Source organism: Platichthys flesus, chromosome 23 (genome assembly GCF_949316205.1).
Source record: "Platichthys flesus chromosome 23, fPlaFle2.1, whole genome shotgun sequence".
In the NCBI taxonomy this organism is placed as follows: Eukaryota; Metazoa; Chordata; class Actinopteri; order Pleuronectiformes; family Pleuronectidae; genus Platichthys; species Platichthys flesus.
Window position 1 is genome coordinate 14,826,337 of NC_084967.1, and position 26,890 is coordinate 14,853,226.

At 43.5% G+C, this 26,890-nt stretch overlaps 2 protein-coding genes across 3 annotated transcripts; one reads left to right on the forward strand and one right to left on the reverse strand.

Annotated features, from left to right (window-relative positions):
- Positions 1-1,564: 1,564 nt before the first annotated feature.
- On the forward strand, positions 1,565-4,835 carry LOC133948597 (NADH-cytochrome b5 reductase 3-like). The gene is given in 10 exon segments (XM_062382443.1): positions 1,565-1,724; positions 2,029-2,154; positions 2,269-2,341; positions 2,553-2,659; positions 2,746-2,875; positions 2,969-3,052; positions 3,452-3,537; positions 3,862-3,961; positions 4,148-4,239; positions 4,241-4,835. Coding segments are annotated over 10 exon segments (900 nt in total). The 5' UTR covers positions 1,565-1,703; the 3' UTR covers positions 4,322-4,835.
- Positions 4,836-5,496: 661 nt separating this feature from the next.
- Positions 5,497-25,374, reverse strand: LOC133948591 (liprin-beta-1-like). 2 transcript variants are annotated; one of them, XM_062382432.1, is made up of 26 exons: positions 25,217-25,374; positions 19,749-19,831; positions 17,891-18,096; positions 16,673-16,753; positions 16,154-16,267; positions 15,950-16,060; positions 14,627-14,719; positions 13,070-13,169; positions 11,859-11,920; positions 11,704-11,770; positions 10,924-11,042; positions 10,620-10,690; positions 9,787-9,814; positions 9,333-9,483; positions 9,183-9,215; positions 8,398-8,533; positions 8,191-8,313; positions 7,781-7,931; positions 7,546-7,657; positions 7,370-7,458; positions 7,163-7,285; positions 6,948-7,073; positions 6,398-6,586; positions 6,109-6,258; positions 5,968-6,033; positions 5,497-5,899 (listed from the first exon to the last, which is right to left on the reverse strand). In XM_062382432.1, the coding sequence occupies exons 2-26, from the start codon at positions 19,813-19,815 to the stop codon at positions 5,807-5,809; spliced, it is 2,661 nt and encodes an 886-aa protein (XP_062238416.1). In that variant the 5' UTR covers positions 19,816-19,831; positions 25,217-25,374; the 3' UTR covers positions 5,497-5,806. The 2 variants fall into 2 exon arrangements, with proteins under 2 accessions (XP_062238416.1, XP_062238417.1); XM_062382433.1 differs by lacking the exon at positions 9,183-9,215 and having other exon boundaries at positions 25,217-25,373.
- Positions 25,375-26,890: the final 1,516 nt, after the last annotated feature.

Genomic DNA, 26,890 nt, shown 5'->3' on the forward strand with positions numbered 1-26,890 from the left:
CCCGCTTGAGTATCTCGTGTGTGGAACTCTTTTTCTCTGTGATCTCGTAGAACTGTTCTGGGGTGTGTGGGTGTGTGTGTGTGTGTGTGTGTGTGTGTGTGTGTGTGTGTGTTTTCCTGCCATATCGCTCGCGGTGGCGCCGGCGAGCTGCCGACGGTTATCTTCGCTGTGTATACCTTCATTTTTGACGAGGTGTTTTACAGTTTCGTTTCACTTTGTGTAGTGATTCACTCTGTGGAGTTTTTCTGACTGTTGTTATATAACTTCATATACACAAATGATCAATAAAAAAATGTTTTATTTCCTGTTGATACAGAAGCTCATCATGTCGTGTTTTCATGTGCACGATGCACCGGGATTCATTAGGGGAGATCTGGGGGGGCTACCACTGCCTCTAATGGGGTCTTATAATAATAACACAACAGTGTATTGATCCCAGTGCAGAGCTGCAGTGGGAGGATCGATCTGCAGCACAGGCGTGACTCACAAACTCCACTAATATCCAGCAGCAATGTGCCTCCATGCTTCACTCCTGTGACAAATTCCAATTTCAGTGATGCTGTTTGTCTCTAAACTTTCAACTGGCTGGTGCATCGTGGGTAAGACGGGTCACTACTGCCCCCTAGAGGACGCGAAGCAGCACCACATGGTGTGTCTTCTCTTTGCCCCCGAGCACCAATCAGCTTCCGTCAGGGGGTTGGTCACTGACGTCGTTCAGAAACATGGACATGACTTTGTCCTCCATCTATTCTTTATATATTCTTAATTCTTAATGAATAGTTCAGATTTTACATCAGTCTTATCAATGACTCATTAAACATCTCTAGATTATTATCAGTGAAGTTCTGTCGCCTTTGAAAACGCAAAAGTTATCACTTAATTTGAGTTGTGAAGTATTTTCCTGAGAAGCACTTACATAAAGTCAATATCTGTGGTTTAAGAGCAACAGGTGATATAAGTTTTTTATTTCCTCAAAAGGCATAAAAGCTATAAAGGTTCAAAAAAGTAACAAGTGAAACAGTAAATAGACAAATATGCTGCAAACAGAGTTAACACACACAAGCATCACTGCACTTATAGATCAGGTACGTGTTTGACAAACACAAAAATAAATAAAACTGTTAATAACTTAAAAATAAGAGTGTCTAAATGTAATACTTCTTTTCATTTGCTTTTGTTGTATATTTAATATTATTTAAAGCTGCAAAATCAAATTAAATCATTAAACTCATTAGAACTCTTTGCTGTTACTTGTGGACTTTTATTTTTTTGAAGTGTATTATTTTCCTACATTCTATTTATCGGGAGCTTTTATTTTTGAGAGAACAAACTGGAAGTGTCGTCAGAGCATCGTGTTTTTGCAGAAGTAAGCTAAAGTTAGCTGCTTTCATAACCGGAAGTAATATATTTTGTTCAGTTTAAAGATAAAAGCCGTATTGAAATGTATGAAACAGTAACTCGTTGATTATAAGGATTATTAATTATATATTGAAGATACTAAATGTTATTTTAAAGCAGATCTAAACAGTATTTTTCCGATCGATGCTTTTATTTTCTAACAGACCGGAGGCTGGTGTATGTTGGAAGCTAGCTTAACTTCCGTGTGGCGCAGTCTCGGGTTGGTCTCGGCGCTCGAACCCTCAACGTTTTTTTCTGCGTCTTCAACCAAACTCGTCTCGTGTGTTTTTCAAAAGTGACAGACGATGTTTTCCTACATCATCGGTGTAAGTATTCGCCCCGCGGCCGCTCCGCCATGTTGCCTGTTAGCGCACTAGCTGCGGCTAACGGGAGCTAACGAAGGAAAGTTGTGTCTGGAACTCATCGTGACTCACTCGGTCTGTTTGTGGATCCAGTGACGTGAGTCAACGCCCCTCAGAGGCCGCACAAGGCTGCCAGCCCCCGTTAGCCCCTGTTAGCCCCTGTTAGCCCCTGTTAGCCACTCTTAGCTCCTGTTAGCCACTCTTAGCTCCTGTTAGCTGCTGTTAAACCCGATGATCAGTGTCTGACCCCTCGCTGTTTGACCTCCAGCTGATCCGAGGAGGCCTCGACAGCATCGTGAACCTGATCTTCAGACTCCTGTTCTCCAAGAGGCGACCCGCCATCACCTTACAGGACCCGAGCATCAAGTACGCGCTGCGGCTGCTGGACAAGCAGGTGAGCGCCTACCGCGTCCGGTAAAAACATGGAGGGGGGGGGGGTCACATAGTGTTGACATGGTGATAAACAACACGTGTGTTTGGGGGGTGTGTTTGTGTGTGTGTTGCACAGATCGTCAGTCACGACACCCGGAAGTTCAAGTTCGCTCTTCCAACAGCTGATCACATCCTCGGGCTCCCTATCGGTCAGTGACGTCGTTCAGCACAAACTCAGTCAATCACTTGTTTGTTTACTTTTTTTTAAATGTTTCTATTTGTTGCTGTAACAGGCCAAAATTATTTATTGTTGTTGTGAAAATGTTGTTAATATTCAGACACACAATATCTGATTGAAACGTTTAAATGTGACTAGGTTTGTTACACGTTGTGTTTAATCAGGTGTCTGATGTTTTCCAGGTCAGCACATTTATCTGTCAGCGAAGATTGACGGTAAACTGGTCGTGCGCCCGTACACGCCCACGTCCAGCGACGATGACAAAGGCTACGTGGACCTGGTGGTGAAGGTGAAGCTCCGATCCAACGTCTCTTTCCGATTTAAATCTGCTCTTTGACTCTCTTTTTGTAAAGTGTTTCCTCTGATTGTCGACAGATTTACTTCAAAGACGTTCACCCCAAGTTCCCGGAGGGGGGGAAGATGAGTCAGTACCTGGAGAGCCTCCGGATCAACGACACCATCGACTTCAGGGGCCCCAGCGGTCTGCTGGTCTACCAGGGCAAAGGTCAGCGGGGCAACACGACGCCCCAACTAATAACTGAGCTGGAGTCAGTTTTTATACAAGTTGATCTCTGAGCTGTGATCTCTTCCTCTTCAGGAGCGTTTGCCATTCAAGCAGATAAGAAGTCTGCTGCTGTGATCAAGACGGCAAAACACGTGGGGATGATCGCTGGAGGGACGGGTGAGTTCCACGAGAGAGGACGTTTGTCTGTCTACAGAATAACACAAAGAACTTCTGAACACAGCTTTTCCATTGGCGACTGTTGGGCCTCGGTGAAGGTCTGAACTCTCCTGAGAGTTTAGTTTATTCTGTAAGAGCAGTTTGTCCTCACTGGAAAGGTTGAGCTGATGAGTCATCGTCACGCGTCTCATTATCATTTATCAAACAGACGCTCTCATCAAGAGTCTAGAGGTTTATTTGTCACAGTTTATACAAACCAGTGAAAGACATCTGCACGGGATCTCCCATTAGAAACAAAGGTTGTTAAGTTAGAAAGAAGCAGCAATAACAAGCAGTTTTTTCTCTTTTGAATTCTAGATTTGCAACTTATCAATCTAAACTTTATTTGTTGTTTTCCAGGAATCACTCCGATGCTGCAGCTGATCACAGCCGTGATGAAGGATCCCCAGGACAAGACGGTGTGCTACCTGCTGTTTGCCAACCAGGTGAGTTTCATGAGTCGACACCTGCTTCACACTCAACTGGTGGTAGAAGCTGTTCTCTCTCTCCTGTTGTTATTCCAGTGATAACTCAGGTAAACATCAGGATCTAAATAAATCCAGAATAAGGTCATAAGGAGAAAAGATGTAAAAACCAACAGTAAATTTATAACATAAACCCAGAATCTATATTTGATCACATGTGCACTGTCCCTGTTGGATTCAATCTAATGGACGTCGCTGTCCAGGTCTTACTTTAGTTTATACATAACTTAGAATCTGTGGTTTTGATCATTGACTGCTTATCGAGGATTGTGTCTCTCGTCTCAGACGGAGAAAGACATCCTGCTGCGACCGGAGCTGGAGGAGATTCAGGTCAACAACCCGGATCGCTTCAAGCTGTGGTTCACTGTGGACAAGGCCCCAGAAAGTGAGTTCACATTAACACACTCATGATATCTGATGGTGTCACAACACATCCTGTAAATAGTGGCTCTTTGCTAATACATGAAACCTGAATGTTACTGATAACACCACTGGATATCAGTCCTGACCACTAGGTGTCAGTAGTGTGCACTGTGTGATCTAAACTTCATCATTATTCTCCCTGCATCAGACTGGGAGTACAGCGAGGGCTTCATCAACGAGGACATGGTCACGGAGCACCTCCCCCCTCCCGGAGACGACGCCCTCGTGCTCATGTGCGGCCCCCCCCCCCATGATCCAGTTCGCCTGCTACCCCAACCTGGACAAAGTCGGCCACGCTGAAGATCGCAGGTTCGTCTTCTAGACGTGGACGCGACATCAGAAAGAATTCTCTCTTCTCCAAAAAGCATTAAGCACTCATGTAGTCGGGTATTTGCACTATGTAAACAATATTTATGCCGTGACATTCATCATGCAACAGAATCACAGCGAGGACCAAGACCTGCCGGGGAGAGGGAAGTTGTGTATATGTGAGTTCAGGATTCAGATGTGTGTGTGTGTTGTGTTGTTCATGCTGGGACGGGAAACCAAAGTAAGAGAAGAGAAGATCGGCTTGTGGTGAAATAAGGACGTGATTTAAAAAGACCTGTTGCTAAAGGAACCCAGTGTCAGAGGTTTACTGGCTTTAGTGCCTTAACACTTCAAAAGCTTTTTTTATGCACACTCAATATAATCGTGCTTCATTTGTACGGAACCACTCATCGACCCCGAGAGTTGAACCTGATGTTTATTCTGCTCAGACGGATTCGTTCACGTTACTGATGAGACGTCTTGCTGCTTGTGTTTGAATATGCAACATAAACCCAGTTACTCTTGAACTATCCATGATTGGACTTTTTATTCTAGTTTGACCGCAGTGCATGATGGGATATGTAGTGATTGATGTTAAGAGTTAATACAAAGAAAATCGTTTTTTTCGTTTTTATTACCAAAAATTGAAAAACAACGTAGAAGAAGAAAACATTTGGTGAATTTCTTGATAGAAACAAAGACTTCGGTTTTGAACAGTTTCGTGTTGAATATCTTTGTCGATTAGAAAATTAAAACTTCTCACGTCCGTCTGGTAAACATGAAGCTACAGGAGATTAGAGCTAAATATTTATCTATCCAGTCTGTTTAATCTGTACTACAAATGTGAACAGTGATTTTACGAACTGAAACAGTTTAGTACTAAACAATATTCAAGACCTTTAGATGCTGAATCTGCATTTTTTTTTAGACACGGACGCAAGTAATTATAATTTTCTAACTTGTTTCCTGGTGAGAAAGCAAATACAAGTTTCTCACAATGTTATAAAACGTGTTGTTGTGATGTCTGAACACAAAAAGTTTGAGTTTTCAGATTTGTCTCAACCTGAACACTGTGTGATGCTGAAGTTTAAACAGTGTCCTGGATGACAAGTGGAAACAACTACTTTAAAAACACGTCGAACCCGACGCTCTTTAAAAAGAACGGAGACAAATCTAAACAGTTTGACGTCCTTTGAATTAACTTTTAAAACGTTAACGTAGCACAACAGAATCATTTGACTGCAGCTGTGGACATAAACACTCGAGTGAGATTTCTTTAAAATAAGACAAACATCTTAAAGTTCATCTCACTGACTACAAGAGTAAAACAAATAAATGCAGGCACGTTAATGCAAACCTTGAATTTGAAGTTCATGCATTATAACTGACAGCTTCAATAAATATCAACGACACAGAGACTGACTGAACATTTTTCATCTGGGACGTTTGAGGACGATGACGTCGGCTCAGAATTGTTCTTTTGAACCAAAGTTCGTCTTCAGGCGTCGGAGCTGTCGTGTGTTTCTGCTGCGTCGGCCTCCGGATGACAGGCGGACGTTTCCTGGAAGAAGCCGTCGCCCTTCAGCATGTTCTGAAACACAGGCCTCAGGTCAGTGCACCGCTCTCCAGCCCACTCGCTGCAGCAGCTCAGACTCTCACCGTCAGGTTGTTGATTCCCTCGGAGAACGCTCCGATCTGCCGCACCGTCCCCTCAGAGTCCTCCATCTGCCACACAGCGCACAGGGACACATGTCAAGAAGACGTCCAGCAGAGGACACAAGCAGGAGTGTTGATCTCTACCTGCTCCAGGTGGTCCTCGTAGAGCCGCTCCCCCGTCTGGAAGCTGCTGCTCTTGGGCATCTCCACGTTCATGGGGCAGACGTACTCCTCGCTGTCGTCCTGACGTTTCCTCCTCAGAGTTCCAAACCCACCGAATGACATCCGGCGAGGCTGAGATCGAAACAGACAGTGACACGTGCTCAAGACGTTTATTCTTTGTCTGGCTGTTCTGGGTTTGAATGCACTTATTGTAAAATCATCAGCTTAATGAACGGTAGAGCAGCCGCGGTTGCAGACGGGGACTCGTTACCTTGACCTTGGCGGTGGCGGTGAGCACGGTGTAGTCAGGGTTTTCCAGACATTCCTGTTTGAGCCGCTGAGCCTCGGAGCCGACGAGCAGGTGGAAGTGTGTGGCCAGGTGGCGTCTCAGCAGCGTTTTGTTGGGGGGGATGTTGAGCAGGAGGGCGAGAGCTTCCACGTTGAAGCGCGGCTCCAGCACCTGGAGAGGAAAGAGATATGAGAGGAATCATCATCTTCATCATCATCTTCATCGGTCTGAAGGGAGGAAAGTCTTTTGAATCACGTGAGAGAACTTCAGACTGTGGTTCTGACTCATCTCAGATGTTGGATTGTTTAAACATCAGGACGATGATGCAGCTGATCTGGGACTTATCGTGTCTGATGAAAGTTTGATGTATAAATATTAAAGAATTAAATAAACCAATAAACTAATACAGAGCAGATCTATTGTCCCAATTTTCTGTTCTTGGTCACTGAAGTTATTTTTGGTTTTTCAAATTAGTTGGGACGATTATTCCTAACTTTGTCTCAACGATGATCTGATCCTGTGACTCTCTCACCATCAGTCCTCCGTGGACGCCGCTGCCCCTCAGGTTCGGAGCGTACTCGGCCAAGTCCACCGACCGGAGCCACTCCATCACCCGGTGGTTCGTCCACTGGGAGATCTCAGCCGGAGTCATGTTGTTCTGGACGAGGGAATCAAAACATAGATTTTTAAATAAGTACAAATACACGTGTTCAAACTGGAATCACGATGTGGTGTCTGTGGTGATACCTCGTCCGACGGCCGGCGCCTGAGGCAGTTTGCTTCGTAGGAGTTGAGGCGGAGGACCTGGATGGCTCGTTTGATGCTGAGGTGATGGAGGACGCTGCCGACCTTCAGAGACAACAAGTCCTCCTGCGAACACACACCACACGGTTACCACACAGACACGCCCCCCTGTGGTCGGGGCTTGAGAAGGCGGCGGCGGCGGCGGCTCACCACGGTCATGTGGTCCAGCATCCGTCCGTCAACACGAGCCTCATCGAAGTGACTCTTGTACTGCGGGAGGCCGATGTCATCCAGCCATCCTGAAACAGAATCACAGAGGGTGTTGAACCTGAATGAAAAGGACGTGGCTGACAGGCAACAGGTGCTGTGGATGATGGGACACTCACTGGTCACCCAGTTGTGGTCCAGTTTGCCCTTCAGGTCGTCCTCATCGGAGCCGAGCGCCTGTAGAGCCAGCTGCAGCTTCTTCCTGTGGAGAGGCTGCCGGATGCCCAGCTCCTGATCAGAGGAGGAAACAGGAAACCAGCAGAGCATCACATCTCCTCTCTTTCATGAAGAAACATTCAAACGCTGAGTTTCTGGAGGTTCAGACTTCAGCCTGATCAGGAGGCCTCTCTCTACCTTCTCCACGTCGTGCTGTGACGCCTGCAGCAGCGTTTGTCCTGATCTGATCCAGTTCTGACCCTGAGCAGCGTACAACCCGAGGCCTTGCTCGTGCAGCCACTCGTAAACTTCCTCTTTACTCCAGCGGGAGAACGGAACATCGACGGCACTGAGCAGAGATGAGGAGAGAACATGGACGAGAGGAAAATGAGGGATTACAAGAAAACATCTAGTCCCTCAAAGGAGAAAAGTAAACGACCGGCAGATAAATATATTTCTGTCTGTAAATAATCTTGTTCCAGATGGTGACAACAATAACAGAGCAAAATTTCCCAGAATCCCGTTGTTTCTATAAACTCTTAACTCTTGTTCTCGCCTGTGAAGTGTTTTGAAAAGACGCCTGATGTGAATTATTGGTCGACTCCTACTTGTGTTTAGCTTCTCGCGACCACCCGAGTCGGGGGCCGGCCGTGGCTCTGACTCCGCCCCTCCTGAACTCCATCTCCGCTGCCTCGTCCAGGTTGAAGGAGGTGGAGTGACTCCTCTTCAGCCTGCAGGAGTCAAATCAACATCACAGTAAAAACACGATGAATATAAAGAGAATCCTCGAGGTTACTGAAACACTCCGGTGTTACCTGCCAAAGAACTTCATGAAGCCTTTCGACTTCTTCTTGGTTTCCGGTGAGGACGGCAGGGGAGGTGCATTGTGGGATTTCTGTGGAGGAGCCCCGGCCAAGTCCAGGTGATCTGTGCCTTTACGTTCTGTCTCAGCTGGAGAAATAATAACATGAACATTATTCATGTACATGACACGAGAGCTGACATCCCACCACCACCACCACCACTCAGAACAGAGGTCTCAATACATCACAGCTGAGGTCGGCCATGCAAAGAACCAGTTAATCACCAGAACACAACCAGTACAGACGGCTCACGGCTTCACGGACAAATTCGATCACAGCGGCTTCATTGCAGATGGTTTCTGACGTCGTGGATCAGGGACAACTGGATGATTTCAGACAAGAAGGAACTAGAGCAACTAGGATTCCCAACTTTTCTTGAGGCTCATTTCAAAACGTGATGAGGTGTCACAAGAAAAGACAAAAGGTTGGGAAACATTGGTTTATCCATCTGAGGACAGAGTGACACTGAGGTCATGAGCACAAAGTGACTGTGTGATGAGCTGGTGTCTGGATAGTGGGAGAGATGAGTTCCAGTTTGGGGAAATTAGGAAATTCATGTGACCGCCAATTCAATTCTACAGTCAGCTCTAAATAGCAGCTTCTAGTGAGAACATCAGTCTCTCATCAAACATGTTTATGATCATATTTCAGTGTGAGTCGGTCCCTCAGGTGCATCCAGCTGTATCATCCAGAGCAGCCATACTGCAGGCCCACAAGGCCACTCTGCTCTACTGTACCTAACACAGGGGCACTGGAGCTCCGGGTGCGATCTTCACAATTTACAGAGGCGTGGAAGAAACATCAGAATCAGCAGTGAAACACTTTGAAATGACAAAACAGAATGTGACGATAACACAAGAGGATGAAAACAGTTTGTCTGAGCTCACCGAGGTTGGAGGTGCTGGCCGCCTGCTTCCCTCCTCGCAGCTTCAGGAATCCACGACCAAAAGAGGAGCGACTCTTCTTGGAGCCAAAGGCCTGCTCACTGCTGGGGTTTGATTTACTGGGGGGGAGGGAACCAGTTGCTCTGTTTATCGTCTGAGAGGAAAAGTACAGGACGGAGGATAAGATGAAGCCAAGGAAACAAGATTTCACTTTTAAATCCAAGCAGGAAAAGAGAGGAGGGTGAAAGTTGAGTTGCTCCATTCAACCACTAGGTGTCAGCGCAGGACTAAGTGCAGGACATGTGATGGTTCATGTGATTTCTTTGAAACCAGCAGAAATCACATGAATGGTTTACACTCAACTTTCAAAAGGTCAATAGAATGTTTGAGCTTTGGGTGAAGACGTGATTTGATCAGGTCACTGTCTGACTGGAGACTCAACGTGTCTGTGTCTCACCTGGTCACTGCTGCTGGTCACCGTCAAACTGAAACAACAAGAAGAAGATTAGGTCAAGAACATGTGACTCAAGAGTCTTTAATCAAATACTTGAAATAAATCTAATATTTACTTCATGTTCAACTGTACTACAAATTAAAATAACTGCATAACACAACACAAACTTCTACAAAATATTTAGTCGACTCCACAAGCGACGGCTTCAAAATAGAATAAATCACACTGAACATCAGCTGTTCCACTTTCACACAGGTTGCAGGATTCACTCAGACGGTTTCTCCACTGAACCTGTGTGATCAGTCCTCGTGTGAGAGTCATGTAGGCATGTGTGAAATCTTTAAGCTGATCACTGGAGAATGAACATTACATTAAAATGCCCCAATTATCAAGAGACGACATCAAATATATTAGCAAACCTGTGGGTTGTGAGGATTCTTAAGGTGAAGATCGCTAGTTTGAGTTTCCTGTTTATTTCCCAGCGTGTTCTTACCACAGATAGACATTTTTAATTTAATTTGATGCTACATCCCTGACTAATATGGAGGTTAAACAGATCGTGCAGAGAAAATAATTAAAAATCAGAAATGTTTTATTAAAACTTGAAATTGATCTTTAGGGAATGAGAACTATTCAGTTTCACTGACTAGAATAACTCTTTTTAGTTGTTGATTAACAAAATACTATGAAAATCTAAAATGAAAAGTTTTGCTTCTTCAGTGATAAACTTTTCAAGGCCGACTGTGAACTTTAGAAAGTCTGTCAATTCATATTCTATTCTAAATAAAGCAACATGAAGTGAACGATGATTAGATATGACATCAGGTGAGTTTTACCTTTGTGTCTGTAGCTGTCTCTCTCTGTCCAGATCGTTCATCTCAGACAACACAGCGATACACGGAACCGACTGAGACGAGAGGCAGAGACAGAAAGAAAAAAGGTTAATTTTTAATTTTTATTCCAGGAAGCAAAGCATTTGGCCAACAAATAAAAACCCTAAACAGAAGCTCTGGATTCCACAGAGAAACACTTTCAGAGTGGGAGGTTGGGATTGAGTTGTTTTGTTTTTTTCCTTCTGAAAGGAAGTGGAGAGTCTGGGGTTCATCCTGTGTGAATTGTTTTGACAGAGGTTGTGTTTACCTCGCCGAAGCTCCTTCCTGCCTCCCCCTCCAACGCCAGTGTGACCTGGTCCACCTCCATGGACACAGGAACCGAGGGGTCATCTGGGATATCATCATAGTCGTCTTCATTCAAGTTCTCTGAGAGAGGACAGAGAGGTAGGTCAGCTGGGACGTGGGGGAGACTTAGACAAACAGTTTGAGTCTCACCATTAATCTCCTTTATTTTATTATATTCAGAGATGGTTTACCGGAGATGAGCCGGATATGAAAACATGATCTTCTCAGAAACAAAATGTTCTTTCTCAAGTTTTTTATTTTTGATATTAGTCAGAGGTGAGTTGGCACCAAAACAACTAGTGAACCACAAAGTATTTTCTATTATTGATAATCTGCGATATACTTTATAAAAGGAATGAATGAAGCTATTCGTCTAAAATGCTGCAGAACTCTGAAGAGAGGCGATCAGTTCCCCAGAGCTCAAGGTATCTTCTTCAAATGTCTTGCTTTGTCCAATTAACAGTTAAATGGTCAAATTATTACTTTACAAGAAAATATAAAAAGAGAAAAGCTGCAAATTATCACATTGAAGAAGCTGGAAACGCTAAATATTCGATAGTTTTGTACTCGATTAAATAATTTACGGGCAGAGATCTCAAGAATAAAGATGTTTATATAACATTTGGCCACTTCTCAACACAAAGTGAAATAGAAACAGAGGAGTTGAATACTGAGGTAAAGAAATAAATGCACATGTAATAATTAGTAAGTGTTTAGATGATGAGTCAAATTTAAAACACACCTTTATCGAGCTGCTGCACTTCCTTGCACTTAGTCAGCGACTCCTCCAGCTCTTTAATCCGTCTCTCCTGAGAATAAAGATGATGGAATTACAGTAAAGTCTGTTTTGATCAAATCAGCTGCTCAGGGCTACGACCACATCACGTGACCCTTCACCTTCTGATCGTTGGCCGACGTCAGCGTCTCCAACACCCTCCTCACCTTCAGCACTTCTGTTTCTGGACACAAGATAATAAACAAAACAGAAATAATGAAGCCTCTGCTGCTCAGTGGGTCGACCTCAGTGGGTCGGTCACTTCTGTGGGTTTTAATGAGAAATGCTGCACAATTAAAAACATCCAACACTCAGAAGTTCAACCCAAACAAAGTTCATTTTCTTGTAAACTTTAAGTTTTGATGTTATCAGGTTTGTTTAACTGCTTTTATATATTTTGTTCTGTCTCAGTTTTCTAATCGCCGGCTAGAAAATAAATAATTTTCCAATTAAGCTTTGACTCCAAATTAATTCTACTAATGCTCAATCTGCTGGATGTGTAAATAGACTTTACTTTATAAGGTGATAACATGTTACTGAAGTGTTAAAGCTCGTTTCTGTACCCAAATACAAGTGCTGAAGAACTAAACACAGAGTTTCTAACTGAGTCTTGTTCAAACCCTTTAGATTTTGACCTTAGTGTATTAGTTGTTCCTGATAAAAACAAAAGATTCATAGAAGATGAGGACATTACATGTGAGACACGGTGGCCTCCTGGTTCAGTAAACTCAGTTAAACTGTAGTTAAATCAAACCTCAATGCTAATGAGTATCTGTTCTTCAATTTCTATTCATTCACAATATCCCGAAAGCCTCGTCCACATCTTAACTGAGTTTAGTTTATAATGATATGAGGTTTCAGTTAGATTATTAAATCAGGACGTTTGTTTGATGCTGTGTCTGAAGGACGTCAGGTTAAACTGTCCAGTGTTTTAGACGTAGACCAGAATACGAGTCTCGGCTTTGAATAAATGGAATTCCTCCAGCATCCGAGAAGATAAGATAAAGACAGCAGAGGGTGGAAGTACAACAGTCACGTGGTCTGTGTGAAGTCTCTGCACAGAAACCCTGACAAGGATTTAGGTAAAAAGAAAAAGAGTTTGGAGCGTCTGTGAGATTTTAGGTAGTAAAATAAATAATTAACTGAGGACTCGGGATGAACGTAAGAAACAGATATTACTTCATGAAAGCTCCTGGAGAAGGGGGGTTGGTGTTATAGGAATGTGAAATGTCTATTTCTCTAATCTTCATAACCCCTTGTGTAATATTAAAGTTGAGCTGCATGAAACAGTTTAAGAAACTTCCAGACAATTGATAATAAAAGCAGCTCCCACCTCCGTCTCCTCCCTCCACCTTCAGCCGGCCCTCGTCCCTCAGCCTCCGCAGCTCCAGCTCTCGCTCGTCCAGCTGCTTCTGTAGAAGCTGCAGCTCGTCCTGCAACAGACCACAGATGTTAAATCTCTCTCTCTCTCTCTCTCTCTCTCTCTCACTTTGTGAATCAGACACTGACAGACTGACAGAATTAATTTAGTCTGGGTTTTAGTTAGGCTTTAATTTCTTGCTTAGGATTTTACTTCCTAGATATTACTATGTATATGAGGAAAATGCAAACTTAACATTTTGAACATGTCCCTAATAACTCAACTTCCATTCCCATCATCCTTAGCTGCACTTTGTGTTTCGTGCTGATTGGCACACAATCGAATGCTAACTATCTAAACTAAGCTGAACCTGGCAAATATAAAACCTCCTTAGCATCAGCATATTAGCCTGTTAGCACGTAGCTCAAAGCATCACTGTGCCGACAGAGCTGGAGCCTGTGTGTCTGTCCCTCTGCAGACTCACTGAACTCCTCTCAAACCCAGAGCTCCTTCAGAGACGTTTCACAGAACGTCTTGTGAGCAGTGAAGGAAATGTCATGTGCATAATCAGTGAAATGACCTTTGACCTGACATTAGGAGGAATTAGTTTGTAGGTCAGTGATTTGTTTTAACCCCTTGTTCTCTGTTTATACACTGGAGGGGGGATTGTGAGATATATACACACATACATACATTTCTGGTTGTTAAATTCTTAACACACCTGAACATGCTAATCATGTGACCATTTGTGTGTAAATGTAAACAGGAAGCAGTTTGTCTGCCTTCAGCAAATGCAGGTGCCTGTGTCATCCATTTCTAAACGTCTCAGCTTCTTTCTACTCATACAACACAGCTCTGGAGTTTTTCCATCTGAAACTGGGCCTGCAGTGTTTTCAAAGTTCTCCATCTTGGGTGCTCGACAACTCCAGAGTGGTGTCAACGAGTGATAGTGAGATTCAGTGCAGGCTCACGCTATTCACTACATCTGTGTTTTAGACTCTAGTCTTCTAATCTAGAAAATGTACAGCATGCAGAACAGTGGACACACTGGAGAACAGCACGGACACAAACTGTCTCTGCAGGAATCCAGGAGATGTACCAGTTCCCCCTTCACAAGTGGAGGAACACGTTGTGATTGTAAATTAGAACCTGGTACAAATCTGGAGTCACTACAGGTTGAAGCACTTACAGCAAGTGTGTGGTGCGAGTCAGGAAAGCAGAGTGCAGCAGTGGAGGAAGGTTTAGAGGATCTTAAGGGCCCGAGAGAGGAAGAGGACAAGCAGGAGATTAAACCTTGTTCACCTCGGCTCCAGTGAACCGCTCAGTGTTCCACTTGGGACGCTTGACAGGTTAGCATATTGCGGGAAGATGTTAAATATACAAAAGAGTCAGAGAGAGAGAGAGAGAGGGGGAGGATGGAAACAGGGAGGAATGATTGAAGGGAAAGAAATCACAAGGTTTTCGATAAGTAATGAACCATTTCCAAAAGGGGCGATAATCGATTCTGACCTGTGAACTACAAACACTCACTTTGGTAACTTTGAGTTTCTTCTCACACTGCAGCTTCTCGTTCTCCATGTCAGTCACCCTGAACCGCAGGTCCGTCACTTCCTGGTACAGGCCCTGAGGAAGAGCAAAGAATTCCCATCACCCAGTGAACTTGGAGAGTAACCGGCACCGGGGGAGGTTTGTGGAGACCGCGCGGGGGAGATGTCTGATAATAAAACTTGTTAGAGGGGGGGGGGGGGGATTGAGAGAATTCCTGCCAAAGGCACCAAACTTTATTTTCAGACGGACGTCCCACTGGAGAGAATCTGAGAAGCTCATGGAGAAGAATCTAAATAAGAAGCGTCATGGTCCATTACAGCGTGGGAGGACAATTAGTACAGATATTAAGATGTACTTTCATCCCAGTTAACACTCATTCATTTGAGGATTTAAAGCCACACTGTTATTCCCACATTAATTTATAGAATTATGTCAAAGGCCCCGTTCAGACCTGGTGTTAACATCGGCCCTGAGACATTCTTTCCTCTTTTCAAACTCTAATATGTCTCCTGTGACCACTCGTGATCTGATCACACTCTCCTTGATACTCAGATAAACACGTTTGTCATTTCTGTTCAGGAAGAACAAAGGTATGTTGCTTTTACCCAGCCTGAGACGACAGAAGTGTCTGTTGTCGATATATCTTTCAATAAACACAAATAATTGAGTGTATATGAAGTTAATAATGATCACAAATGGACACCAACACATATATACTGCAACGGGGCACGGACAGGATGTACTGAGTTTTCTATTTAGTCAATTAGGCTCTAATGTTTAAATAAATACAGCGATCACATCGGGGTCGGCACTGCTCATTTGGGATTAACGTAAACTTTCTATAATGGAGGCTCAATGGAAACTACAATAATTATGAACAGTTGCAGAAAAAAAAAATCCCCTAAAAGCTTTTTACTGCCTGGAAATTCCACATAATATTCTTCAAATGTATATGTTCCTGCTGGTGGACAGAATGTATGGAAACTGTTAGTCCCACAGCCTTTTAGAGAGGGGGAGGACAGAGGGGAGGTATGGAAGGGTGGGGGGGTGGCTGGCTGGGGGGGGGTTCGGGCAGGAAGCAGCTGCCGGAGCACACGAGGAGTTTAAGCCTCTTTTGTAAACGTTGAAGAAGTTCACCCTGCGCCACATGACAGCTCCGAGTCGTCCAGCCGAGTGAGACGAACCTTTGTGACTCAAAAACAATAACTGGGCGGCCGCCAGGATTCAGAGACACATGTCAAGTGGGACGAGGTGCAGGTGCAAACTGAGCTCCATCTCTGCTCCATTTCACAGGCGACACTCTACCTCATGGTCCCTGTGGTCTCGCTCCACAGTCGCCAGCTTCAGCTTCAGACTCGACACCTCGGTCATCAGCTCCAGCTTCTGGGTCTCCAGCGCCGATCGGCTCAACAGCTCCTGCAGAGCCAGAGGGAAACTTGAGGATATTTACAGATTCACAGAATGTCTAGAAAACTCCTATTTGAAGTATTGACCGATTAGAAGCATTACCAGTTGAAGAAGCTCCTCAGTAGCATTGAGTTTCTCCCGGTTATGGTCAAGACAAGAGTCAAGGTCTCGAATCTTTTCGCCCTGCACCTCCACCTGGTCCGTCAGAACGCTAACCTGCACAGGGAGGAGACATCTTTCATTATCAGCCTTGTATATTCTACTTCTGTCACATGAGAGATTTCTGAATTATCGTAACGTCATATTAAACCACAAATTAACTGGGAACCAAATACAGAAAAACTACTTTTTCCCTCCTCCCAATAATATAAAAAAATGTGCTAATATGGTTAAACTGAATTTAAATGGAATCCAGATGGTTTGAATCTATGCAGCAGGTTTGAATGATATTAGGAAACTATGTTAAGTTCTTTATAAAAGGGTCACATGGTGTCGCTGTGGGTTGACATCAGCATTACACACAAATCATTTGTTCATATTTCATAAGAGTATTTCTTTGAAATGTTGAGACAAACACAAGTCTCGGCTCTTTGACGGAGCTAATCACACAAACTTGTTTACCTGGAGAATAAGACACTCTTTGTCACTCTCCAGCCGCGACAGGCGATCTTGGTTCAGTGCGTCTGATCCGTGTCCGTTGGCCTGAAATCAGAAATAGCACAAGTTGATTTGAGAGAGTTCGTGAAAGCAAAGCAGATCGGAGGCCTCGAGCCGTCATGTTGAAATACGAATCTGACTAAAGAGGCCAAAACTAAAAACCCTTCACCCTTGGGCATCATAGATCTCTTAGAATATTGTACAACTTCCATCCTCTAACCTTTGTGACAGTGAACTCACAGGGTTTCCCCCCCTGGAAACAGATTTGACTTTTACAGAAAAGCATGTGAGGGTCAGTCACTGTTCTCACATGGAAGTTATTTGAAAAATTGAATCAAAAGCAAACTGCACGCTCGAATATCACACATGGAGAGACGAGTGCGTGAGGGAAGAAAAACAAGAGCCCGGAGTTTAAGAAGACGATGGAAAGTATTTTCAGCCGGACTCCTATAGAAAGTCTCATCACTCCCACGGCACGTCATAACAGCACTCGTACAATAAACACAGTCACTGTATGGGCAATGGAACACGATCAAGAGATGCAGAGCAGATCAGAGAATAACTCGAACCAGGTGACGTCGAAAAACTGCACTGTGCAAACATACTGGTCATTATCCTGCTGAGCACTCAAAAGTGAGTTTCTCCTTCTATTAAATCCGACTGTTAAGATTTATGATGATGCTCGCCCTCCGTGGTGAATGACAAGAAGAATCAGAGAAACCATTTTTTTTAAATCATTGCATCAGTTTATGTGTCTTGGCCAGGTCTGATTAGAATCCGGTCTGGAGAGTAAAAAGCCTCCAGGAGACAGTGGAGGTGGAATGAAACCCGAAAACTCAAACAAGCGGAGGAGGAGGTTTGAGATTCACAATATCCAGATGTTTAGTACAAAGGTAAATATGCATATAGGAGGCGTATGTGTAAACTTTATCCTTCATTCGGTTTGTGATCAGATCCCCAATCAATTCTTGAATGATCTGTGTATGCGAGGACAGACTTTAAATGAACTACTCTTACAAATACATATCAATCCAGTACTGTAAATACAATCTTATTGGTTTTATTTTGAAAGAGACGAATCCAGAACTTTTCCTTTGACAGTAATTTTGCTGTATCAGTTTTCCTGCAGCCACACACTCAAAAGTAAAAAACCCAGAAAGCTAAAAAGCCCTTTATTATTACCATTCCTCCGTGCAGCCACTCTGCCAACCCCTCTGCGGTGGAATCGGGGATCTGACAGCGCAGGTTGTCCCTCTCCTCATTGTCCATGAGCTCCAGGGCCGCCCGCAGGTCCTCGAGGAGGTGCAGCACCCGGAGGCCCCCCATGAAGGGCGAGGTGGGCGACTGGCAGTCGAAGAGCCCGTTGGAGTAATCCATCGCCTTGGAGCCTTGAGAAGCACGGACAGAAGAAAGTGACTGTTTCACAATATCATAAAAACAGTGATGCTGTGGAATCATAGTCTCTCATTAGTGTGGTATGAAAGTCATAATGAAAATCGAATGTGTTGGGTTCTCACAGACAAAATGGCAGACGAGGACTAACGAGAAGAATTTATGACCGAGGCTGGTTGATCTGTGGTTGTGGTGGAGAAACGGGGACGAGGCAAAGCTGTAAATTTTGTCATTTGGGCAAATGTATGTTTATTTCTTTCTTCTTAACTCCGAGTTGTTTGGATGTCGTTTAACAAAAAGGTCAGAAACATATAAGTTAAAGTTCACAGCTGAAACTGTGTATGAACAAAGACATCTGGATTTGTTCAGATGTATAAAACCAAGTGAACATGTGTGTTTGATTTAGAAATCATTGAATGCAGAAGCCTGATTCGCACAGTAAGTACACATGGGTACAGACGCACACTTAAGTGTTTGCATTTGAACATCTCTGCTTGTTCTCACTTACTGATGCACAGAAGAATTAACATCAGCCAACACTGTGCAAATCTTAGTTCTTTAATAGATTTGAGTCAATAAAACAATGTAAACACTAAAAGTTGATATTAAATCCTTTTAATCCACTTTAATATTTTAATTTAAGAGGCATTTTGGACTGAGTGAACATTTGGTTTTCTAAATAGCTCTGAATGTTTCACTCTGAAGACACTGAGCTGAATTTATCTGTAATTTGACTCCACCCAGACAAAGTTTAAGGAAAACAACAGCACAACAACTATATTTAGGCACTTGTTGGTTCTCTCCACAGACATAATGGGCGAGCACATGATCAAATAAGGCATCATATGAAAATATAATTGAATAATGACAATTACATTTTCTTCTGTATGTGCTGAAAACACATTTTTCAGATATTCTTGGCAGCAGCAGCAGCCGGAGCGTGTTGACTGAACTCGAGAGCACAGTGTTCTCATCTTGTGCTCCGGACCACTTCACACCATCTGTCATGTGAACCTCAGCCGTGATGAAGACGTCCAGTGGTAAACAAAGAGACGGAGCTAAGTGAATTAATATCCAAACAATCAGGGGACTGCACACGGTAGCGAGGGAGTGCGGCTTGATGATGGCTGTGGTTTCTGTGGAAACAGTGGGGGGACTGGGCATCATGTGATCAGCCGCCCTGCTCCTCTTGGAAAGGTCAGCGCTATAATTACACACATCGGTGGAAAAGTAGGGGACTCTGACGCTGAAGGCTGCTCTGCTCATCTGCTGCAGCACAAGCATACAGCGTGTGGCCAAAAGTTCCAGAGCAGGAGTTTGTCTTCCAAACTCTCAGGGCTTGAATAATCATTAGTTTCCGTCAGTGCTGGGACAATGGAAACTTTCTTCTCTCATGGTTGGGGCAGAAGGAGCCAGTGACGAGGGATCCAGCACCATTTTGTACTTTTATGTATATTCAGGAGGATTGCATTAAGCTTCAGGAGGGAGAGAGAGAAGGGGCACATTCTGCTGCCGTCCGGTGGAAGCAGAATTCCCAGCTTGCAATGAAATGACTTCCAGATGTGGCCGGACCCCACAGTATACACCATGCCCACCACCCTCAAGTGCTGTGGCCAGGTCTTCAAGTCAGAGTGTGCAGTGCGGTTACCTGCTATGATCCCATCCATCTGCTCCAGGGCAGCGGCCAACATGTCACTGGCGTCAGACATCATCATCTTCGCTTCAATGAATCTGCAGAGGAGAAGGAGGCAGGTTTTTAAAAGAAGGAGATGAGAGGGAAAAAGAGAAAGAAGATTCATAAACAATCTGCCAAAGACAATATGTCAAAGAACGGAGAGTTCTCACGGATCCAGTAGCAAACTAATGAATGAAAGGGTTTTCTCGGCTGATGAGCTTTTTGCTAATTTAACGAGTAAACTGTGTATTTATTTATGGAATCTACACAAGAAAATACTTAAATATAGTCAAATTAAACTCACAGAAAACAAAGAAAGTTCCTTCTTTGTACTGTAAACTGAATATTTGGGCTCCTGAGTTGTAAATGTGAAGGCATCATTCAATACTGAAAACAGATGTCACTCTATTCCCTCTTATTTCTTATTGTTCACATTATTAACTTCTACGCAAGCATCACTTTCAAACTACCAAGCCTGCTTCTATGTTTTTCACATTTCCATGTGAGAAACGTTTAACTGGGTTATCACTAATCATGTTGTGATACCAGCTCACATTCTTCCTTCTCCCCGGCTGCTGCATCAAATTAACCCTGCACTTTGTGTCACAATAACCCGGCTGCTTGAGAGACAAAAAACAAAGTGATCCCAGGGGCTTTTTTTTTTACCCAGCAGGCCTCACTTCCGGCGGCGGAGCCATCATGGGTTGCTTGTGGGCCGAGCCCCGTCTGGAATAATGACACCATTCTCCCAGGGGTCTCAGGCGATCGTAGCCTCGGCATGTTTGGCATCTCAAACTTCCACAACAAAGTTGGACGGTTCCCACGTGACACCCGTCACATGTCTCTGCTTCACTTTGCAACGAGCACTAATCGCCTCAGATGGAATCTGATTTGCTGAGGTTGAAGACAGTGTGGAGGTTGTGCAGATGCAGCAGCTAAAACCCAGAACTAACAGCATAAAAACAGAGGCTCTTCTTGTTCAGACGTCCCATGGTGGGAGACTGGGGGGGGGGGGGCAGGGTCTGCAGACCTAATTTCCTCCCTCTCTGGGGTCACAGAGTCACACCTAGCAGGGTAAGAAACGGGCATGAGGAGGGTAATTAAACCAATGGTGGGGGGTGCAGTAACACAAGGGGTTCTTTAAGTTCTCCGTCGCCTTAATTCCACAGAAACTGGAGCAAGTTTCTTTCCAAACAACATGCACGCTCCTGCAGAGCTCCATCAACACATCAGAATAGATCATGAACTGAATACTGGTCGTGCACATACACACACTCCAGTTAAAGGCCAAGACAAAACACGGCCCCACTCAAGAAAATATAAAAATAAAAACAACTCGCTTTCCAATTGTATTTTACAGTTCCCATGGGGCCTGCAGGGTGGAGGGAAACCACAGATGCAACGTCTTACTACTAATTCGTTTTTCCTCCACAGGTATTTCCGGAGAATGATGGAAAAGCATCAGTCGCCCTCAACAGGGTGGAAGCTGTATTTGCTCAGCTGCTTTCACCCAGAGAGAGAAAACTACCAGCTTCTCCAAAAGGTTTGTGGTGAATCCAAATGTTTTCTATCTCAGTGTGAATGCTCACAACAACAAACGGCAGGAAGAGAGGATAAACCAGTGTGAACCATCATATGCCCTGTTCAGCCATCATGCATACAGGGTTTCTGCAGGTTGAGTTCAATTTAAAACTTAAAACCTGAGGAGAGGAGCCCACAGACGAGGGTCCACGTGATGAAGAGTGAAGTAATCATGATTGATGACGCCACCGTGGAGGAGTGAGCACTACACACATTCCTGAGCAGGTTAGTTCTCCAAAAAACTAAACACTGACGCCTGGTACCAGCATCTCCATCGACCTTTGTGACCCCCCTCCCCTACACACACACTCAGAATCCAGCCAGGACTTAATACATGAGGCTCTTTCTCTAATTGTCAACACTAACCCAGGCAACATGAAAACAACAAAGAGTCGCCCACAGGACAACTCTCAAACTAACTTGTAATAAAAGGTATCAATGGACTAAATATTAAATATCTGACTTCAGTAATATTTACACATTTTAGACAAATCTGTTCGAGAGTGAAACCTGATTTTTCGAATGATGCAAGTTTGTTTTTAACTTTAACCAGATGGTGAGGACATGGTATGGAAAAGATACAGAGGGGGAGGGCCACTGCATTCGAAGAGGGAGGGATTACATGACCCTGACACACACACAGACACACACTCTGCTGCTGCCTTAGACAGTCATGCTTCAGCTGTGATGCAGATGTGTATTTCAGATGAACTCATAGCAGTAACAGCAGGAGCGTTCAGCAGCCGAGAGGCACAGTCTCACAATTAGTCGGAGTAATGAGCGTTTAGAGTTACAGCGAGTAACGTCTGATGTGAACCTCCAATAATCTGGAAGAGGCTTTAAATACAGCTGCTGTCAGGGTTAAAATGAAATTCTGCTGCACACATTTAAAGTGATATACTGAATTCTCCTATGCTTCTTCTCTTAAACCTCCAGTGGCACTTGATCAATGTACAGTTTGCCAATGGTGCCTGATATTAAAAGTCCGATCTCATTACTGCATCCAGCCAACTGCACATCTGTGTTTTCATTAAGAAATCGGAGCTTTTCCAAGTTGCTGAGATATCAGTCGACATTTATTGGATTTAGAGCAAACGGCCCAAAAAGTTCATATTAAAAAATCTCCTCAAACACCACAGTGCCTCGTATTTTGATCTGATTTGAAATTAGATCAGTAAAACTTTATCAACTATCAGTGGAATTACAAAGAGTGACGATGGCGGTCAGTGAAGCCTAGAAGCGAGTAGTGAATCTAATTGGTAGCTGATCGCTTTAACTGACACGTCATGTCACCTCACACAGTTTCAGAAGCACATGACAGTAGGTAAAAATTGACATGAATCCAGTCAGAGACCTTTGGAAGTCGGTGACACGTGAGACGCAGCCTCCAGTCAAACACCCGGCCTTTGTTTACACATCCCCCTGAGAGCTGGAGAAGTGGACCTTTAGTCTGAGCTGCCGTGAGGTCGGACTGTTTGACAGAAACAACAGATCGGGCTTTAAACTGCTGCTTTATTTCTTCACTGCAGCAGTGGCAGCAAGGAGACACTACACAAACAAGTCTTTGTCTTTCCCAGACTCACACGGCAGCTCTGCCACACTGATCCCCTGGTTATTGCAGTTTTTTTTTCCACGTGGCTCCGACTACATCATAGTCACAAAATCACACTGGAGCGGGGAGGATGATGGAAAAGGAGGCGAGAGGACGCCAAGAAAAACAGCCCGATCTACTTTTGTTTTAAAGATTCATCCATAAAAGCATGAAATCTTAGTTATGTTCAAAAATACTGCAGAGTTAAATGGGTTTTAAACGAATGAGCACTAAATGTAAACAGGCCTTGAAACGGAGGCATCAACCAAACTCAGGAAGACCTTCACTCTGCTGTCAGGAAGCGTTTCCTGGCACTTTCATGGAAATAAACATCTTCCTCTTTTAGTCTAAAACTGCCACTTCCCAGTGATCCCAGTATCGACCACACTAACAGCTCCAAACGTCCAACTCTAAAAGCAGTGGGATATCGACCTTCCTTCAAGTTAGGGAGGAACTTACAGCTCAACCTGATCTTTAATAATATTCCTGCAAAAAAAAAAAAAAAAAACGGTTTTAATCTAATTTCCGAAGTGCGCGGACCTCCCAGTATAGTGCACGACTTTCCAGTGACACTTCCCTTCACTCAAAACACAGCAGCCAGGGAAGTCCTCGGCCAAGAATGTCAGGAATGTAAAATGTCAAGGAATAAAAAAGGTGCACGAGAAGGGAAAAAGTGCTCAAATGTCAAATTTAGTGGAAAACTAAAATCTAAAAAGTGATATTACAGCAGGATGAGTTTGGTACAAACACACGTCTGCAGCCGGAGGAAATAAGATGATTACAGCCGGGAGATTACATTTATTTACTAAGTGTTTTATTATTCTCATTTTCCCACTGTAACATTAAATATAGCTGTGCAAGCAAATAAGCACCAGCATGGATTCCCCGAGCTGTGGACCATTAGCTGTGTGAGTCTGGCGCAGGATACAAATATGGTTATTTCACCGGAGAGGGTAATAAAATCCTTTTGTTTCCACTTTCTGTGCCTGGAAGCCAGGAGCCCACCAGCTGATTGAGGGGTGGGCGGCTGCCAGCAGGTCGGCCAGCGCCTCGGGACCCAGGTTGTTCCTGAACGACTCGGTGCTGCCGTGGTTTCACCAAAACAAAGAGCTGCACGAGCCCGAGACTGATAAAGAGAAAGAGAAGCCGACTCTGGAGCAGAAGCAGATACTGGGACTCAAACCCACGATGATTCACTTCTTGGCTTCGACCTGAACGGACACGTGCCGCATGATTCAGCTCTGGTTTGATTCAGATACTGTAGAAAATAACCAGGTCTGGGATCTGCTAGTACGTGAATACAAGTTCTGATCCAATACCACTTGTTTAGAAGTGTATTAAGAAGTTTTCAAACTAGCACTGAACTCCGGATAATATCCTGGGTGTTGGAAATAGCAAATGTCCGAGCCAATTGCAGTGGACATTCTTAGGAGTTTCTCCTGCCAGCCCCCCCCCCCTCCACATGTAAGAACTCAGGAGAATGTCCGAGTGAGTCCATGTGAGAAAACATTTGGGGATGAGGTCAAACGTTGGATGGGGACAGTTGCTTAAATAGTAGATTTATTAATTTGTTTTCTTTTTCAGTTGTGACTTCAAAACTAGATAATTAAACAAGTTGTTATTGATTCATTCTTTGTAAGTGCTTTCTCAAAGGACCAGGCCAAACAACCACGATAGCTGCCATTACGTCCAAACACAGCTAATAGAACTATATCAGTTAAAATACATCGTACAGGCTATTTATCAAATGCAGTACTCGATATCGGCCAAAGTGCAGAAGGCTAGGTATCGATATCGGGAGGGAGAGAAAGAGATCGGGAACATCTCTGGTTAAATAAAAAACGATATTTAAACGATTATGTCCACATCTGAGAATAATTCAAAATCAAATCATTTCTCTACAACTGAAAATTAAGAGGTTTGTACTCTGTATATTGTCTTTGCCTTTCTTGAACAGTAAAACAAACGTGTATATGACAATAATACCTTTAATACATGAGGATATCAGATATGGGGATTTTGGGGGTTGAATATAAAATAACTTAAATTCCCACAAACTCTGAGCAAAGTGTAAAAACACGTTTAAATAAGTGTTAGGTTCACATTAATAAAGTTTAGGGTATATAAAGGAGTTGAGTTGTTAGCTAACACAAACACGTTAACAGTGCGTTACGTGAAGCTAGCGACGCCAAAACAAGCGTTAAACTAACCGTTAAAACTGCGTTGGGGAAAAACAAACTTTTTTGGCGGAAACTTGTTTGAAACTCACGGTTTTTTGTCTCTGCGCAGGAAACTTTAGAGGATTCGTCCGGAGCGCGTCGCTGCGGCCGCGGGGAGCTGAGTCTGACGCAGTGTCATCGTCCACGAGCGACTTCTCATTGAAATAAAAGCGAGACTCGAGTTTTCATCCAAACTTAAAGACGCGCAGGAGCGAAGTCAAGCTGACGTGGTAGAGCGGTAAACCGGAACGGAAGTCCCGCGTGAGCTTCAAAATAAAAGGGGTGGGAAGAATATATTTAATTTCCCCCCTTTCTCCACAAGTCATTAATTCATAATTATCTTATAATAAATATGAAATATGGTGGCCACATCACCCAGATTATTACACCACAATCTGTAGTATTTATTTAATAAAACTGATAATAACAATTCTATCAGCAATTAAGTAGTATTAGCAATAACCATTTCTAATATGGACAATATTATAACATTACGAATAATCTATGATGTTAAACGTGTATTTAATTAGAAAGTCGATATAATATTATTATATAATCATTATTTTTTAACTTGTAACTTAACCGTAGCAAGTCTTAAACTTTAAATTCATCTTCACACTCGCCCAGCACCAACACTCGGAGTCTGACAGAAGAACAATATGAATTCAGATGAGGATATAAACATATGGATGAAAACTGTGACAGCAGAAATAACATGTGTCAGTATTTAGAGCACCAGCAGGTGGCGGTAGAGACGTGCTGATGACGTGAGAGACAACAGTTCAGTGTCTCTTGTGAAGGAGTCTTGACTTTATCATCCAGTGCAACAAGTCGTTATATAACAGAGTGTCCCTGAGTCTGTCCTCCTGACTGAAGGAAGCACAGCCCAGTGCAGGATGGGGTTTGATTTAACAGTCACTTACTGATCCCTGAGAAAACAAGGGCATAATATCAGAGAAGCCTTTTGTGTCACATGTGGATTCTGTTTCTACACGATGTCTGACATCCGGGATATATTTAATTTGCACATACCGGTTCCTTGATTTCATTCCAATATCAACATAGTGCATTCGGATAGCGATCGCACAAAAAGATGCTCAGCGGGAGTAAAACAACTCACAGTTTAATCATAAACTTTATGAAAAAGAAAACACATTTACAGAACTTGAATAGAAGTTTAGAGAAAATACAAATATAAATGCATTGTTTATTCTGTAAAATAAAAGTTTTATATTGACATATATCGGCATACCTAAATTCACATATCAGTGAAAGGGTCAGATCGGCTGTTTTCATAGGCAAACTGATTTATATATATAAGATTATCATTGTGGAAACCATGTACAGGTATTTCTGAATTGTTGGCTCTTCATGAGAGGATGAATTTGAGAAGTATAGTGAAATATAGACCTCAAAGTTTCTTCAGTTGTTCTCAACAGAGACGATTTATTGTGAGTTTCCTGCAGCTTCTTGATTTCCAGAAGCAATTAGTGATTAATTTTGTATTTCCGACTTGACACAGCCTCATTTCCTCTGTGTCTTCAGCGCTTTAAGTCCCAAAGCATCCAATCACTCAGCAAAGTAGTTTTAGTGGCCATGGTAACCTTGTTGCCTGGAATAACCCTCACACCCCTGTAGCATTTCTTTTATTTCTTTTTGTGAAACGACTCCAGACGGACTCAGCTGAAGTATTGTCAAGTTGTCCTGGTGGAAGCTGGAGGATG